This window comes from Scyliorhinus canicula, chromosome 26 (assembly GCF_902713615.1).
Source record: "Scyliorhinus canicula chromosome 26, sScyCan1.1, whole genome shotgun sequence".
In the NCBI taxonomy this organism is placed as follows: Eukaryota; Metazoa; Chordata; class Chondrichthyes; order Carcharhiniformes; family Scyliorhinidae; genus Scyliorhinus; species Scyliorhinus canicula.
This window is the reverse complement of record NC_052171.1, coordinates 4437480-4454778: the sequence shown is the minus strand read 5'-3', so window position 1 is coordinate 4454778 and position 17299 is coordinate 4437480. Positions and strand designations below refer to the sequence as shown.

General features: G+C 45.6%; 1 protein-coding gene across 2 annotated transcripts in view; it reads right to left on the bottom strand.

Moving 5' to 3' along the window:
• Positions 1 to 17299, bottom strand: part of LOC119957303 (disintegrin and metalloproteinase domain-containing protein 9-like) — a 143600-nt gene that overhangs the window by 17768 nt on the left and 108533 nt on the right. Inside the window, exons 19-21 of one of the 2 annotated variants that reach the window (XM_038785155.1) lie at positions 13500 to 13641; positions 10560 to 10614; positions 6125 to 6148 (exon numbers count right to left, since the gene is read on the bottom strand). In XM_038785155.1, the coding sequence (XP_038641083.1) occupies positions 6125 to 6148; positions 10560 to 10614; positions 13500 to 13641 (221 nt within the window). The remainder of the gene's footprint in view (positions 1 to 6124; positions 6149 to 10559; positions 10615 to 13499; positions 13642 to 17299) is intronic. The other variant, XM_038785156.1, reaches the window with a different exon arrangement.

Genomic DNA, 17299 nt, shown 5'->3' with positions numbered 1-17299 from the left:
TCCCCGAAATTGGAGACCTGGGTTCGTGGCATGGCTGGGTTTCTCAGTCTCGAGAAAATAAAGTTCGCCCTAAGAGGGTCAATGTTAGGGTTCTCCCAGAGGTGGCAGCCGTTCGTCGACTTTCTCGGAAATAATTAAAATACCAGCAGAAGCAGAAATCCAAGGGAGGATGGGGAAGGGCTAGGCTATTGATTTATTGGTGGGGGTATGAAGAATTTATGGAGATGGAAATGTTTATTGTACCATATTTATGTTGCTGTTATTGTTATTATTGTTATTAAAAACTACAAATACCCTTATAAAAATACATTTTAAAAAAAGATTTCACAGCAATTGTTACTGTGGTCACTTAGTTGCGCACTATCGTGCTCTGTGAACCATGCAAAGTATAAATTCACGTTTGTATTAATATGCTGTTATCTCAATGTTTCTTCATGTTTTGATTTAAGACTTTCCACAAAGAAGCAAACCTTCTCCCCCACCACATTCTAATGAGGCAAAACCAGCAAATAAAACATTTAATTTCAACGGAGCAAAGTCACGCCCGGGCTGAAGGGGGAATTTTCTGTCCACATTCTTCCGATGGGCGGAAGAAGCACATAATCAAGCCTAAATCGCACAACAGCTTTTTAGCTGGTAGAATTTCCTGCTCAATTGCCCCGCCCCACTGATGCACTATCAATTCCCACATAGACGAGAGTAGTGGAATAATCGAGGCTTTATTGAGCGAGATGTGGTGCCTCCTGTAGCTGGAAACAGGATGGCTGCAGCACCGGCAAGCACACACATTTATACTCCGCCTACTGGGCGGAGCCAGCAGGCAGGGATTTACCCATGTACCTCTACTCTACGGGCAGTGCCGTAATACATGTAATATACTTCTAGTGGTGACTATCACATTCACCCCCTGTTAAAAAGAGTCCAGTGGGGAGTGGTGGAAAACCTTACAAGTCAAGTCTGTCGGGGGCCTTGACCCTCCTCTCAGATCACCTCAGTCCTGATGGTGATGTGGGCGCCGACTTGGTCACCTGCGACTCCGGGAGCGTGTTGTCCTCGTCTTCGTCACCCCTGAGTGGAACCAGTGGGAGGATGGATCCTACTGGGGCAGGGGCTGCGGTGAGGTTCGCCGGAGGGAGGGCGAGTGGCGCAGGGATAAATGAGGCAACTGGGGGGCGGTGTCAGGTCAGGGGTCGTGGGTGGAGATCCAGCGGGTCCCAGGTCCCAGAGGGAGACTGTGTCCGAGCGCCCGTCGGGGTGTGCCACATAGGCATACAGCGGGTTCACATGTAGGAGGTGGACTTTTTCGACCAATGGGTCTGACTTATGTGTCCGCACATGCTTCCGTAAGAGGACGGGTCTAGGAACAGTCAGCCATATTGGGAGTGAGACCCCGGAGGTGGACTTCCTGGGGAAGGCAAACACAAGCTCGTGAGGGGTCTCGTTAGTTGCGGTGCAGAAGAGCGATCTGAAGGAGTGGAGCGCATAAGGGAGGACCTCCTACCCGCGGGAGACCGGGAGATTTTTAGACCACAGGGCCAGCAGGACAGCCTTCCAGACCGTCCCGTTCTCCCTCTCTACCTGACCGTTTCCCGGGGGGATTGTAGCTGGTCGTCCTGCTCGAGGCAATGCCCTTGCTGAGCAGGAACAGCTAATCACTCATAAAAGAGGATCCCCGATCGCTGTGGATGTCGGTGGGGAATCCGTACAGATGCTGTGGAGGGCTTGAATTACCGTGGCAGAAGTCATATCAGGGCATGGGGTGGTGAAAGGGAACCGGAGTACTCATCAATCGCGTTCAGAAAGTAAGTGTTGAGGTCGGTGGAGGGGAGGGGCCCTTTGAAGTCCATGCTGAGGCGCACAAAGGGGCCGGAGGCCTTCACCAGCTGCGCTCGATCTGGCCAGTAGAAGTGCGGCTTGCACTCTGCGCAGATCTGGCAGTCTCTGGTGACGGTCCTGACCTCAATGGAGTAGGGCAGGTTGCAGGCCTTGATGAAATGGAAGAACCGGGTGACTCCCGGGTGGCATAGGTCATAGTGGAGAGCCCGGAGTCGGTCCGCTTGTGCACTGGCCCATGTACCGCGGGATAGGGTGACAGGGGGACTCATTGAGCTTCCCCGGGCGATACAAGATGTCATAGTTATAGGTGGAGAACTCGATCCTCCACCTCAAGATCTTGTCATTTTTGATCTTGCCCCACTGTATATTATTAAACATAAAGACAACCGACCGTTGGTCAGTGAGGAGAATGAATCTCCTGCCGGCCAGGTAATGCCTCCAATGCCGCACAGCTTCCACAACGGCTTGGGCATCCTTTTCGACAGAGGGGTGCCGAATTTCGGAGGCCTGGAGGGTGGGGGAAAAGAAGGCCACGGGCCTGCCCGCCTGGTTGAGGGTGGCAGCCAGAGCTACGTTCCTGCATCACTCTCCACCTGGAAGGGGAGGGACTCGTCAACCGCGTGCATCGCGGCCTTGGCAATGTCTGCCTTGATACGGTTGAAGTCCTGGCGGGCCTCAGCCATCAGGCGAAAAACTGTGGACTGAATGAGTGGGCGGGGCTTGTCCGCATAATTAGGGACCCACTGGGCATAGTAGGAGAAAAACCCCAGGCATCGTTTCCGGGCCTTGGGGCAGTGGGAGTTCCATGAGGGGGCACATGTGGTCGGGGTCGGGCCCTAGGACTCCATTTTCCACGACATAGCCAAGGATGGCTAAGCGGTTGGTGCAGAACACGCCTTTCTCCTTATTGTATGTGAGGTCAAGGAGTTTGGTGGTCTGGAGGAATTTTTGGAGGTTTGCGTTGTGGTCCTGCAGATCGTGGCCGCAGATGGTGACGTTATCTAGGTACGGGAAGGTGGCCTGCAGTCCGTACCGGTTAACCATTTGGTCCATCTCTCGCTGAAAGACCGAGACCCCATTAGTGACGCTGAAGGGAACCCTAAGGAAGTGATAGAGGCGGCCATCTTCGAATGCAGTGTATTGGCGGTCCTCCAGGCGGAAGGGAAGCTGGTGGTAGGCGGACTTCAGGTCCACTGTGGAAAAGACTTGATAATGCGCAATCTGATTGACCATGTCAGGTATGCGTGGGAGGGGGTACGCGTCGACCTGCGTGTACCGATTGATGGTCTGACTGTCGTCAATTACCATCTTGTGCTTCTCCCCAGTCTTTACTACTACCACTTGAGCTCTCCAGGGGCTGTTGCTGGCCTCGATGACCCCTTCCCGCAGAAGCCGTTGGACCTCCGACCTGATGAAGGCCCTGTCCTGGGCACTATACCGCCTGCTCCTAGTGGCGACGGGTTTGCAATCCGGGGTGAGGTTTGCAAACTAGGACGGTGGATCGACCTTAAGGGTAGGGTAGTGAGGCTGCATACGGTGGGGGGGGGGGGGGGGGGGGAGGTGTCCGCCGAATTTTAAAGTTAGGCTTTGGAGATGGCATGAAAGTCCAGGCCGAGTAACAGGGCAGCGCAGAGATGGGGGGAGGACGTAGAGCCGGAAGTTGCTGAACTCTACGCCTTGGACGGTGAGGGTCGCGATGCAGTACCCCCGGATTTCCACGGAATGGGATCAAGAGGCCAGGGAGATTTTATGGGTGACTGGGTGTACCGGGAGGGACCAGCGCCTTACCATAGTGGGGTGGATGAAGCTCTCTGTGCTCCCGGAGTCAAAAAGGCCAGTCGCCTCGTACCCATCGATCTTCACCGTCGTCTTCGCGGTGGCGGGGCCGACACTGATCCAGGGTGACAGAGGTGAGCTGCGGCAGATACTGGGAGGTCCCGGGCTGGTCAGCGGTGGTGGAGTTAGCGGCAGGCAATGAACGGCCAGACGAGCAGGGGTCCTGAGGCGTCATCCAAAATGGCACCAAAGGTGGTAGCGCCCAGGGCGCGCACATGGTGGGCGGCGTCAAAGATGGCGGTGCCCATGGGCCGCACGTGGCTAGCGGTGAAGAATATGGCAGCACCCACAGGCCACATGTGGCTTGCGAAGGGGAGAATGGCAGCGCCCCTGGGTCGCACGTGGGGGTGTAGGAACGCCAGGCCTGGAAACAGCGGCGGGCGACCGACCGGACCTGGCAAACAGAAACAAAGTGTCCCTTCTTCCCACAGCCGTTGCAGGTCGTGCTCCGCGCCAGGCAGTGCTGTCTGGAGTGTTTGTTTTGCCCGCCAAAATAGCACTTGGGCCTCCCAGAGTTGGCTCGCTGTCGCGTGGCACAGGCTTGCGGCGAGCTGGAGTCGGCAGCTGGCGGGGCCCACTATGCCCACGAGGGTGCCGCGTGGTCGGGGGTGTAGGACTGGACGTTACGTGAGGCTACTTCTAACGAATTAGCGAGCTGCCTAGTTCCTGCAAGATCAAGCATACCTGTTCGGAGGTAGCTTTCGAAGCAGGCTAGCAAGTGGTCAAAGGTAGATGTAGCGTTGGCTGCGTGAGGGCTCAGCTGCAGGTGATCAGGCTTGATGCGGAGATCCATCATTTAAAAAAATCTTGCTCAATAAATTGATGCACGATCAATTACCACAAAAATAAGAGTAGTGGAATAATCGAGGCTTTATTGGGCTAGATGTGATGCCTCCTGTAGCTGGAACCAGAATAGCTGCATGGCGAGCACACACATTTATACGCTGCCTACTGGGCGGAGCCAGCAGGCAGGGGTTTACCCATGTACCTCCACTCTACGGGCAGTGCCGTAATACATGTAATATATTACTAGTCATGACTACCACACCCACCAATGATGAAACGGAGGGCAGGGCTCCGGGGGTGTGTGGTTCCTTTTTTGTGTTTTTTTCTTTGAATCGAGGCACCCTTTCAAGAGCATAAGTTGATTTAGAGCTGCCCGCCAGCATGATGCTATGGAAACCTTCCCTTCACCGTCTCTCCCTCCGAGTGTCTAAACATTAGGCAGAAAAAGCCAGCAGCACAGCCGACATGCGGCACTATTTCCTGCCCAAGCTAACACTCTGGGGGAAAATAATTGGAAAATTTGACCCAAAGGTTGGATAAACAAGGTTTAGGGTGTCGCACAACTTGATGCTGCATAATGTGATAACCCATGACTAAGTAGTGCTACCCAGGTTACGTCATGGTGAAGAGAATCCATACATGCAGATTCTCCAACAGAGGGACACAAGATGACCATCCTGAGCAGGAAATCCAAGCATATTTTCCCTTACCTGCGCCGATGCATTCAAGCACTGTTCCCCACCCATGTCGAAATCAGCCTATTCAGCATAGGCCAGGAATCAGTCAAATGAGTCATTAGAAAAGCCATAATCTATTTAAAAATAATTTTTGAAAACGTAATTGTTGACAATGCAGTTTGACGTATTCCTGATGTGTTTCCTGACCGTAACAACAGGTTGGTCTTGAAACAATAAATACAGCTAAGGCAGGTAGGCTGGCTGCTATTTTATCTGTACAGGTTATTTGTCTATTGAGTGAACTTGCAGGCATAAAACAAAGTCATGCCCCCAGCAGTCACTGACTGACAAAAATAATTAAAATTTTTAATAGATTTAACAGGAGTGGAGGAGGGGTTGAAAATAGTATACTCCTCAAACAAATAGATTTCCATTGTCACTATGGAAGTAGTAAATAAAGCGAGGCTGTGATGGTGAGATTTGTCAGCCTTCTTCCTCAGTTGTCAAAGAATTATTGTGGCTGTGAATGTGAGTTTATGACTGACTCAGCGAATAATCAATGCATTTGCTCAGGAGATCAGAATCAGAGCTGCCCCTTAAGTCACCATGCTGCATGCAGTCTAGAATTAAAGCTTTCTCTCAAAGCACAAAGCTCCCTGATGTGCGTGTCTTGATCAGCAATTGTTGGTTATTGATGATCAATTATCTTTCAGCAGCACTTGGCCACAATATTCCCAAAGGCCAAGTTGTGAGTAATTACATACAAAGTTCAATTAAGAATCAAAATTTAGTTTCACAGCAAAAAACTGCAGCATCAGGCCACTATTTTATAGCAGATTTTGAAATCAATTGTGCACAAAATGCAGAGGAGCTTTGTGAGTTTGCGTTCATGAGAAAATACCAAATTACTGCCAGAGTATTTTAATAAAGCAGAGACAGAACACCAGCTCAAAGAAATATTTATCCCTGAAGGTTCAGCGTTCAATTACCTGTTGACTTGGCAATAGGTTGACCTGGGATGTTAAAAATAAAATAAAAAATTACTGCTGTGCCTAAAGGATTCTGGCCAATCGCCCGAAATCTTGACTGGTCTGGCAGGGACTAGCTTTGCCTTATCTTTCTTATTGTTCCTTACACAACAGAACTAGAATAGCTGGAAGTAAAATATCCATGCAGCTATTGCTTTTAATCTCAATGTTAGTTAAATAAAGGAGTGCCAATTTTTCACTGTCCCTTTGTTGTTGGGTTAATATTCTATGCCTGTATGGGGCGCCCATATATTGGGCATCAGATCTTATTTGATCAAGCCAGTGCCATGGGATGAGGCAGGACAGGTCAAGTGCTGTAGGTTTGGGGCATACAGTGAAATGGCTGGACTTGGGATCATAGAGATCAGGCTAGCGTCAGAATTAACATTGTAGACGAGGGGCTGGTAACAGAGTGCTAGAGATCGTGACGGTGACTGTGGTACAAAAGAGTTTTTATTCACATGATGTTTAGGGTCAGTTTTCCTGGAGGGGGCAGTGTTGGCTGCATCAGGGAAAACCAACATTAGATTGGAGGCCTGAAACAGACATTAAGCTCCTTACCCAAGTGTTGCAACAATTATAGATGCAGTTGTGCAGATTTAAAACAGTAACACAAAACCCCCCAAAAATATGGCAGCTGATTTAATGACAGAATCAACCACACGATGGAACCCAGCTATTGATTCAACTGCTACCAAGGAAAAGTACAAATTACACTTGAGAGCATTGATCAGCATTTGTTTTATCAAACATAGCCATTTTCACAAAAACAGGATCTGAATGGGGAAACAGACAGATGGATATAGAGATTTATTAGGAAAGCCTTATTTCTCACCTCAGAACAGTACTGTTGTTTCAAAGCATGAATTAATTATGTTTTTTAACCAGTGTTATAAATATTTAGTTGACAAGATTGTTGTGTTTTGGGACTGTGCCTTTAATTTAGAGTGAGAGGGAGGAATGAAGTGGGTCATGGGACTGTCTGTGAATTCTCCTGACAACAATCCTGGGTAGCTTAGCATTGAAGGGAGGCCCAGGTTTTTTTGCTGGGAAGGTGGTACAAAATCTAACTAATGACCCAAGTAACTGTCCTAATGCTGGACAGACTATTTGTTTCCAAGTCCGAGGGAGCTGTTCGGAATGCCTGATTTTGTAAACAGTTAGACTTCAAACTGTCTATTGAATTCCAAGATAGAATGGAGTTGGCATACTAGATAGTTAATTAGCGGTTCTACCTAGAGACAAGGCCCATGTGATTCACATTGCTGTGGTGCTGGATTTGAGAGTTGAAGGTCCTTTGAAGCTATTGTTGAATTAAGTTGCTGAAAAGAAACTCATTGAAACTCGCAGGCAGGATTATTCTGCTCGAATCCAAGGGGGAGAGAAAAAAATGAGAGGGGGCCAGCCTGTTGTTCACCACAAAGGAGATGTGTGGGAGCTTGCACTTGGATTGAAGAGTCCAAGTTCATGAGGTTTTAAACAAAGCTGTACAGTTCATCAAGCTTTTGTTAGAGGGAGGCATCTCCAATTAATACCTCAGTGAAATTCAGTTCAGGGAGTATAGGTATCCAGCTGGAAAGTGAAATGTAAAAAGGAGCTGAGAATAGCTTTGGACAGGTTCCTGGAGAATGAAGTGTCCACTTATAAGTAACAGAGTAAGAGTTGCCGCTTAGAATGGTAGGGAAATAATAGAAAGCAAAGAGTTGGGATAAATGGGTGTTTCTCTGGTTGGCGATCAGTAGCTAGTGGTGTCCCTCAGGGATCCGTGTTGGGCCCACAATTGTTCACAATTTACATTGATGATTTGGAGTTGGGGACCAAGGGCAATGTGTCCAAGTTTGCAGATGACACTAAGATGAGTGGTAAAGCGAAAAGTGCAGAGGATACTGGAAGTCTGCAGAGGGATTTGGATAGGTTAAGTGAATGAGCTCGGGTCTGGCAGATGGAATACAATGTTGACAAATGTGAGGTTATCCATTTTGGTAGGAATAACAGCAAACGGGATTATTATTTAAACGATAAAATATTAAAGCATGCCGCTGTTCAGAGAGACTTGGGTGTGCTAGTGCATGAGTCACAGAAGGTTGGTTTACAAGTGCAACAGGTGATTAAGAAGGCAAATGGAATTTTGTCCTTCATTGCTAGAGGGATGCAGTTTAAGTGCGGCCACACCTGGAGTATTGTGTTCAGTTTTGGTCTCCTTACTTGAGAAAGGACGTACTGGCGCTGGAGGGTGTGCGGAGGAGATTCACTAGGTTAATCCCAGAGCTGAAGGGGTTGGATTATGAGGAGAGGTTGAGTAGACTGGGACTGTACTCGTTGGAATTTAGAAGGATGAGGGGGGATCTTATAGAAACATTTAAAATTATGAAGGGAATAGATAGGATAGATGCGGGCAGGTTGTTTCCACTGGCGGGTGACAGCAGAACTAGGGGACATAGCCTCAAAATAGGGGGAAGTAGATTTAGGACTGAGTTTAGGAGGAACTTCTTCACCCAAAGGGTTGTGAATCTATGGAATTCCTTGCCCAGTGAAGCAGTTGAGGCTCCTTCATTACATGATTTTAAAGTAAAGATAGATAGTTTTTTGAAGAATAAAGGGATTAAGGGTTATGGTGTTCGGACCGAAAAGTGGAGCTGAGTCCACAAAAGATCAGCCATGATCTAATTGAATGGCGGAGCAGGCTCGAGGGGCCAGATGGCCTACTCCTGCTCCTAATTCTTATGTTCTTATGTTCTTATGTTCTTATGGAAGAGCTTTCGGTATCTGGAAATCCAGGTGGCCTGGGAATGGGAGACACTGCATAAGCTAAACCTATCCCGGCTGGTAGAACAAATGGAAAGGGACTTTTAAGAGATGGGACATGTTCCTGCAATGACTGGCAGGGAAGGTACAGACTGTGAAAATGACAGTCCTCCCCTGATTTCTGTTTGTCTTTTCAGTGCCTCCCCATCTTGATCCCAAAGGCCTTTTCAAGCGAGTGAATAAGGTTATTTCGGGCGGGTAAAAACCCCGCGAGTGAAGAAAGTGTTGCTGGAGCGCAGTCGGGGGGAGGGTGGGTTGGCACTGCCAAACTTCTGCAATTACTACTGGCGGCTAATATAGCCACGATTAGGAAGTAGGTAGTGGGGGTGGGGTTGGCATGGGAGCGGATGTAGACGGCGTCATGTAAAAACATGTTTGGGAGCACTGATAATGGCACCTCTTCCGTTCTCGCCAGCCCGATACTCCACAAGTCCGGTGATGGTGGCGGCTCTGAGAACCTGGGGGCAATGGAGGAGATATAAGAGAGTGGAGGGACCATCAGTTTGGACCCTGATTTATAATAATCATCGGTTTGTACCAGGTAGGCACTATGGTGGGGTCTGGAGGTGGCAAAGGGCAGGAATTAGAAGGATGGGAGATCTCTTTCAATATGGGAGCTTTCCCAGCTTGAAAGCCGTGGAGGATAAATTTCAATTGCCAGCAGGGAATGGGTTTAGGTATTTGCAGGTACGAGACTTCCTGAGAAAACAGATGCCGGCCTTTCCGCTGCTGCCGCCATGGGGGATACAGGATAGAGTAGTCTCCAGTACCTGGTTGGGAGAGGGGAAGGTTTCAGACATTTACCAGGAGCTTTCAGAGGCGGAGGAAACTCCGGTGGAGGAGCTCAAGGGCAAGTGGGAGGATGAGCTAGGAGGAGAGATAGAGGCGGGTCTATGGGCAGATACCCTAAGCAGGGTTAATACCTCCTCATCATGTACCAGGCTTAGCCTGATACAATTTAAGGTAGTCCACCGGGCACACATGACAACGGCCTGGATGAGCAAATTTTCAGGGTGGATGATAGGTGTGCAAGGTGCGCGGGAAACCTATGTCCACATGCTTTGGGCATTCCCGAAGAGCTTAGAGGGTTTTGGCAGGGTTTTCTCGGGGAAAATTAAAATGCCAGCAGATGTAGTATTCCCGGGGGTGGGGGGGGGGGGGGGGGGGGGGTGTGAAGATTTGAATGGGGGGGGGGGGGGGGGGGGGGAGGAGGAAGTGTTTCTTGTACCATGTTGCTGTCATTGTTAATGTTATTTTTATAAATTTTTCAAATACCTTAATAAAAATATTTTAACAAAAAATAAGGGACAGAGTAAACTATAATTGTGCCGGGGGGGTGGATTTGTGGTTAAAACCTAAACATGAAATGGGGATCTTTTCTGTAGTTTGGAGTAGGGGTTGCTCACTGATAGTTTTAAAGCTGGAAATCTTGTCTTGTGATTTTTACAGTCGATTACCAAAATTTTGCATATTTTTCAAAAGTTATAGGTCTCCATGGAGATTTTGATTCTATTTAACAGACTAAGATTTACAACAACATCCAAACCGGGTTATCGCTCAAACACAGTGACGTTCAGGAACAACTACTTACCCCTTCCTTAGCTGCGTTATTTGAGGCACTTCTTGGTTGAGCTCTATTTTCAGACCTAATTTAAAAATAAATGTGGCAGAATAACTCAATAAAATATTCTCGATAATCCCTGCAACCACATTTTTTAAAATAGTTATCTTCGTCTAGTTTCTTTTCTGACATCAATGTAAGATTTCAAATTTATGTTGAATCCTCATCCACAATGCCCATAGACAAGAATGCAAATATATTACGTAGGAGAAGTGAATTAACATTTCTGTCGCAAATTCTATCCTTCAGACACCTCAAAGTACTTCACAATAATTAATTACTTTAAAAATGCATGAACACAGAATTGTACTGCAAGGTCCTACAAACAGTAAATGAGATGCAATTGCCAGTTAATTTGACTTTTATTGGGGTGTGTTGTTTGATGGAGGAATATTGACTGGAATACTGAGAGATCCTTCTTTTCTTTCAATAGTTCCATGGGAACAGTCCATGCTTTCACATGAAAGATGGCGTCACTGACAGTTTCTTTGTAATCTTTGAGCATCGGCCCTCGTTGTGAATTGCAAACTGGCTGCAATGCTTGCCTACTTAACAAGAGGGTTATCAAAATCCAGTGAAAAATCCGAACTGTCCAGGGGCCAAATCAAATAAATGTACTTCAGGTGAGCTCAAATCAATCCGTGTCTCTGGAAGTTTCAGTGCATTGATTGAGAGATTGTGGGTTAGAATAGAATAGAACAGTACAGCACAGAACAGGCCCTTCGGCCCTCAATGTTCTGCCGAGCCATGATCACCCTACTCAAACCCACGTATCCACCCTATACCCGTAACCTTACTTTTATTAGGACACTACGGGCAATTTAGCATGGCCAATCCACCTAACCCGCACATCTTTGGACTGTGGGAGGAAACCGGAGCACCCGGAGGAAACCCATGCACACAGGGGGAGGACGTGCAGACTCCACACAGACAGTGACCCAGCCGGGAATCGAACCTGGGACCCTGGAGCTGTGAAGCATTTATGCTAACCACCATGCTACCCTGCTGCCCAAGTTCAAGTCCCACTCCTTGGCATGAGAACATAATCCAGTGATAATTCAGAACAGTACTGAAGAACTGCTGCATGGTCGGATAGGTTTTTAAAATTCAGTTATGGGATGTGGGCGTCCCTTGTTGCTCTTGAGAAACTGGTGGTGAGATGCCTTCTTGAACTGTCATATTTTGGGATTAGACATGAAACCAAGATCCTTTCTGCTCTCTCACATGGAGCTGTAAGATCTCATGGTGCAAACTGAAGAAGAACAATGGAGTTCTCCCAGTGTCCTGGCCAATATTGATGTCTCAACCATTAACTTTTTAAAAATCTGTCATTACCACATTGTCATTATGGGATCTTGTGCACAAATTGGCTGCTAGTTTCTTCATTACAACAGTTACTATGTTTCAAAAAATACCTAATTGACAGTGAAGCACTTTGGGATGCCCTACAGTCATGAAGGACTATAGGAAAAGTCTTTTTTCTCACCAAGTACCTTTTTTCCAGGTTTACAGAAATTGATACATAGATATCAAAACAAAAAACTTTTTTAAAATACCCATTTTGCACTGAAAGTGAAAACATAAAAAAATGTATAAATAGCTATGTTATATCACTTTTTAAAATTGTACAGTTCCAAGCATAGTCTAGAGAGACAATTGGATTATATTATGCTTGAGATATGATGAAGTCAACAGTACATTTCAACGACATTATGGATTCACCCATGCCACAGCATGAAGCATAAAGATCAAGTTGACGAAAGATTAAACATTTGACAGGGAGTATGTTACAAAAAAGTTTCAGGACACCTCAAAGCATGAGATGCAAGGTGTAGCTATTTGCTCACACCATCTGAACTGCGAGATTATATTGCAACCTGTAACTCATTTGAGAACTCCTTCCCTAACAGCACTGTGGAAGTACCTTCACCATAAGGACTGCAGCGGTTCAAGAAGGCGGCTCAAGGGCAAATATGGATGGGCAATAAACACTGGCCTAGCCAGCAAAAACCAAATCCCTGAAATGAATTTTTTTTAAATCTCAACTTCTACAGCGGTCGATTTACATCTGTAAAGACTGCTTTCGGTGCCAAAAGATAGTAGTCATACTGCCATCAATCTGCCTAGCAACACAGTAAACAAATTTAACAAAACGTCATAGTATAATAGAATCCCTACAGTGCAGAAGGAGGCCATTCGGCACCGACCCTCAAAAGAGCAATACCTGGGGTCAGACCCCCACCCTATCCCTGTAACTCAGTAACCCCACTTAGCCTTTCGGGCACCATGGGGCAATTTAGCATGGCCAATCAACCTAATCTTCACATCGTTGGACTGTGGGAGGAACCTGGTGCACCCAGAGTAAATCCCCGCAGATACGGGAAGAAAGTGCAGTCTCCGCACTGTCACCCAATGCTGGAATTGAACCCGGGTCCCTGGTGCCATGAGGCAGTAGTGCGCAACATTGAGCTACTGTGTTGCCCATAATAGGATGCAAGATGTCCTAGAGAATCCCTGGAGTAGACAGTATTCAAAAGGCACCAATGATCTGCCTCTCTCCCCAGTAATGAGATTAGAAGGAAGAAAAGCCAGTTTCCAGCCTGAGCATCACCCTACTCTTTACTATGATTCAAGGCCTTTTTCCTAAACACGATATATCAAGAATGGACAAGGAAAGTGAGATGTGTCAGTTATGAGTATTTCAATTCAGAAACATACTGTTCCAAGTAAAAATAATTTGTCGAAAGCCTTCGAGCATCACAAATCTTCCCTGCCCGATAATCTTTTTCATTGGATACTGACAAAACTGTTGTGCTCTCCCAACACTTTCTGCTTAATTCCAAATCACCAACATTGTCTTTTCTAAAAAATACCGTCATGCATTGACATTGAAAAGAATAAAATTGTTACTTCTGTATTTGTGAACTTCGTTTCCGGCAGAATCTTCGCACTAGTTCATTTCTTCTCACAAACACGTATGCAACCACAAGGAGCAGAGGTGCCACGAGAAGGAAAAACACCAGCAGACCATCCCGAAGTGTTGTATTTTTATCTGGAAGAAAAAATATACTTATTTTATCGGAAATCATAGAACCATGGAATTTACAGTGCAGAAGGAGGCCATGTGACTCATCGAGTATGCATGGAAAGACCACCCCACACCTTCACCCTATTCCCGTGACCCAGTAACCCCAGCTAACAGTTTTGGCACTACAGGCAATTTAGCATGGCCAATCCACCTAACCTGCACACCTTTGGACATTTGGGAGCAAACCGGAGCACCTGGAGGAAACCCATGCAGACACGAGGAGAACATGCAGACTCCGCACAGACAGTGACCCATGCCAAGAATCAACCCTGGGACTCTGGAGCTGTGAAGCAACAGTGCTGGTTTAGCTCACCAGGCTAAATCGCTGGCTTTTAAAGCAGACCAAGCAGGCCAGCAGCACGGTTTGATTCCCGTACCAGCCTCCCCGGACAGGCGCCGGAATGTGGCGACTAGGGGCTTTTCACAGTAACTTCATTGAAGCCTACTCGTGACAATAAGCGATTTTCATTTCATTTTTCATTTACCCACTGTGCTACCTTGCCGCCCTGTAAACATTACTGTGATTGCAGAGTTGCGCTGACAGAAGCATAGACATTGAAAAAGAAAAATGTTTTAAGCAACTGAGGAACAGTTTACAATCTGTAGTCATCATATTATACACTTGGGCAAGTCAGATCTACATCTAACTAACAGACATCTTGCGTATGCATGGATTTCCTATTAAGGCACTGCTTTTCTGTCAACATTTCAACTTGCAAAATAGGGAAGTAGTGCCAAGATTGAAGAAAATGCATTGGCCATATCTGTTCGAAATATACAATTCCGTTGTTTCTATGTTTTAAATATTTGAGTCTTGAAACATCAACAAAATTGCTTTTTAAAATGAAAAGTGTTCGTGCCGATACGCATTTTATTTCGAACCATGTGGTATTCTGAATTATCGGCATTGCGAGAATTGCATTATTTAATTCAAACTTATTAAAACCATGGCGTTACAGAAAAAGATACTTACTTCTGACTGGTAGATATTTTTTCTTGAATTACATTAAATCACATAGACCTGGTTCTACAGGGCACAATTTGAGATTTTGAAGATGATGCAAGACTTGGATGTATTGTGAATTCTGAGGAGGATAGTGATAGACTTCAAGAATATGGTGGTCATATTCTGGTCATATGGCTGGTGGTCAGACATGTGGCAGACTAAATTTAATGTTTAGAAGTGTGAAGTGATACATTTTGATCAGAAGGCGGAGAGGTGGCACAAAATCAAAGGAGATGCAGGAACAGATGGACCTGAGTGTATATGTGTGTAGAAGCCAGGTATTTCTAATACATCTAATATAGATAAAAAGATAGCTGTTTAAGCGTAAATATTAAGCCCCATTTTTAAAATTAAAAGAAAACACATTTTGCAAACTCATTGTCATAGTTTTAAAGTAACACAGAAGTCTGATAAGACAAACACTTTTCATTACATTTCTCCAAGGACAAGGGCTGAATCCATGGCAACGAGGTGGCAGGAGTGAAGGTTCTACTGTTCTCACGCCATTCGAGATTAGGGTGAATCACATCCCATGAGCTGAAACATTTTAGACTATGTTGCCTTGTTTTTAATAAATGGACAGTTAGAACATCGAATCAAATATATATTTGATTCCAACATTCTCAAAACAACAATTTTATAAAAGCAGCATAATTTACTTTACTAGATTGAAATAGACAGTTTGAATTATATTTTTGGAGTCATATCCAGCATGGCATGACAAGATAGCATGAGGTCTCCATTGTTGCAGTAGTCAGGTCAGCATATAACCAGTTTTTGCTGGCTTTGCTAAAGCACAATATCACATTCTTTAACATGCACAAGTAGGCTGACAGGCAACAATTAAGAAGTTATGTTACATATTGAAGATGGACAGCTTGCCATCAAATCAAATGTGTTTGAGTCTAACCCAAACCAATTAGGATTATATTGGGGTGTGATCAGATCACTTAAGACAGATATGAAACAGTATAACAATAGAAGACTTTGCGGCCATTTTAGGTAGGTTAGGTTAGAGAGAGAGGGTGAGAGAGAGAGAGAGAGAGAGAGTTTTAGGATAGTTTTTGTTGGTAGGTTAGAAGCATCTATACTTTGATCTGAACTATTCACTGTCTCTCTGTATTCATATTTCATTTCAGACTTTGACTTCAGACTTTGACTTTTAAAAGTTATGTTTCGAGCTGTTTGTCTAAGAAGATAACTCCTGTGATTCTTTGATGTGTCCAAGTTTGCAGATGACACTAAGACGAGTGGTAAAGCGAAAAGTGCAGAGGATACTGGAAGTCTGCAGAGGGATTTGGATAGGTTAAGTGAATGGGCTCGGGTCTGGCAGATGGAATACAATGTTGACAAATGCGAGGTTATCCATTTTGGTAGGAATAACAGCAAACGGGATTATTATTTAAACGATAAAATATTAAAGCATGCCGCTGTTCAGAGAGACTTGGGTGTGCTAGTGCATGAGTCACAGAAGGTTGTTTTACAAGTGCAACAGGTGATTAAGAAGGCAAATGGAATTTTGTCCTTCATTGCTAGAGGGATGGAGTTTAAGACTAGGGAGGTTATGTTGCAATTGTATAAGGTGTTAGTGCGGCCACACCTGGAGTATTGTGTTCAGTTTTGGTCTCCTTACTTGAGAAAGGATGTACTGGCGCTGGAGGGTGTGCAGAGGAGATTCACTAGGTTAATCCCAGAGCTGAAGGGGTTGGATTATGAGGAGAGGTTGAGTAGACTGGGACTGTACTCGTTGGAATTTAGAAGGATGAGGGGGGGATCTTATAGAAACATTTAAAATTATGAAGGGAATAGATAGGATAGATGCGGGCAGGTTGTTTCCACTGGCAGGTGACAGCAGAACTAGGGGGCATAGCCTCAAAATAAGGGGAAGTAGATTTAGGACTGAGTTTAGGAGGAACTTCTTCACCCAAAGGGTTGTGAATCTATGGAATTCCTTGCCCAGTGAAGCAGTTGAGGCTCCTTCATTACATGTTTTTAAGGTAAAGATAGATGGTTTTTTGAAGAATAAAGGGATTAAGGGTTATGGTGTTCGGGCCGGAAAGTGGAGCTGAGTCCACAAAAGGTCAGCCATGATCTAATTGAATGGCGGAGCAGGCTCGAGGGGCCAGATGGCCTACTCCTGCTCCTAGTTCTTATGTTCTTATGAAAGCTTCAAATTGTCTACGAATTGCCTTTTAAATGACTTTCAAGTTGTAATCAATAGAAGACAAACAAAACAATTCTTATTTGTACCTGACAAGTTTTAACTTGAATTTCTACTGAGTTCCAGTAATCCCAAGTGCAGCTGGTAACCTTGAATTGATGGTTTCAAAATCCCTCAACTGACACAGTCGAAATCCTACAATGTGCATAAATCATTGAAGGTGGGAGGTCAGGTTGAGGAAGCAGTTAATAAATTGTACTGAATCCTGGGTTTATAAATAGGGGCACAGAATACAAAAGCAAATAAGTTAGAAACCTTCATAAAACACCGGATCAGTCTCAACAGGAAGGATGTGAAGGTTTTAGAAAGGATGCAGAAAAGATTTACAAGAAGGTTCCAAGAATCAGAGACTTCAGGTATTATGGAAACATTGGCAAAGCAGGTGCTGTTCTCTT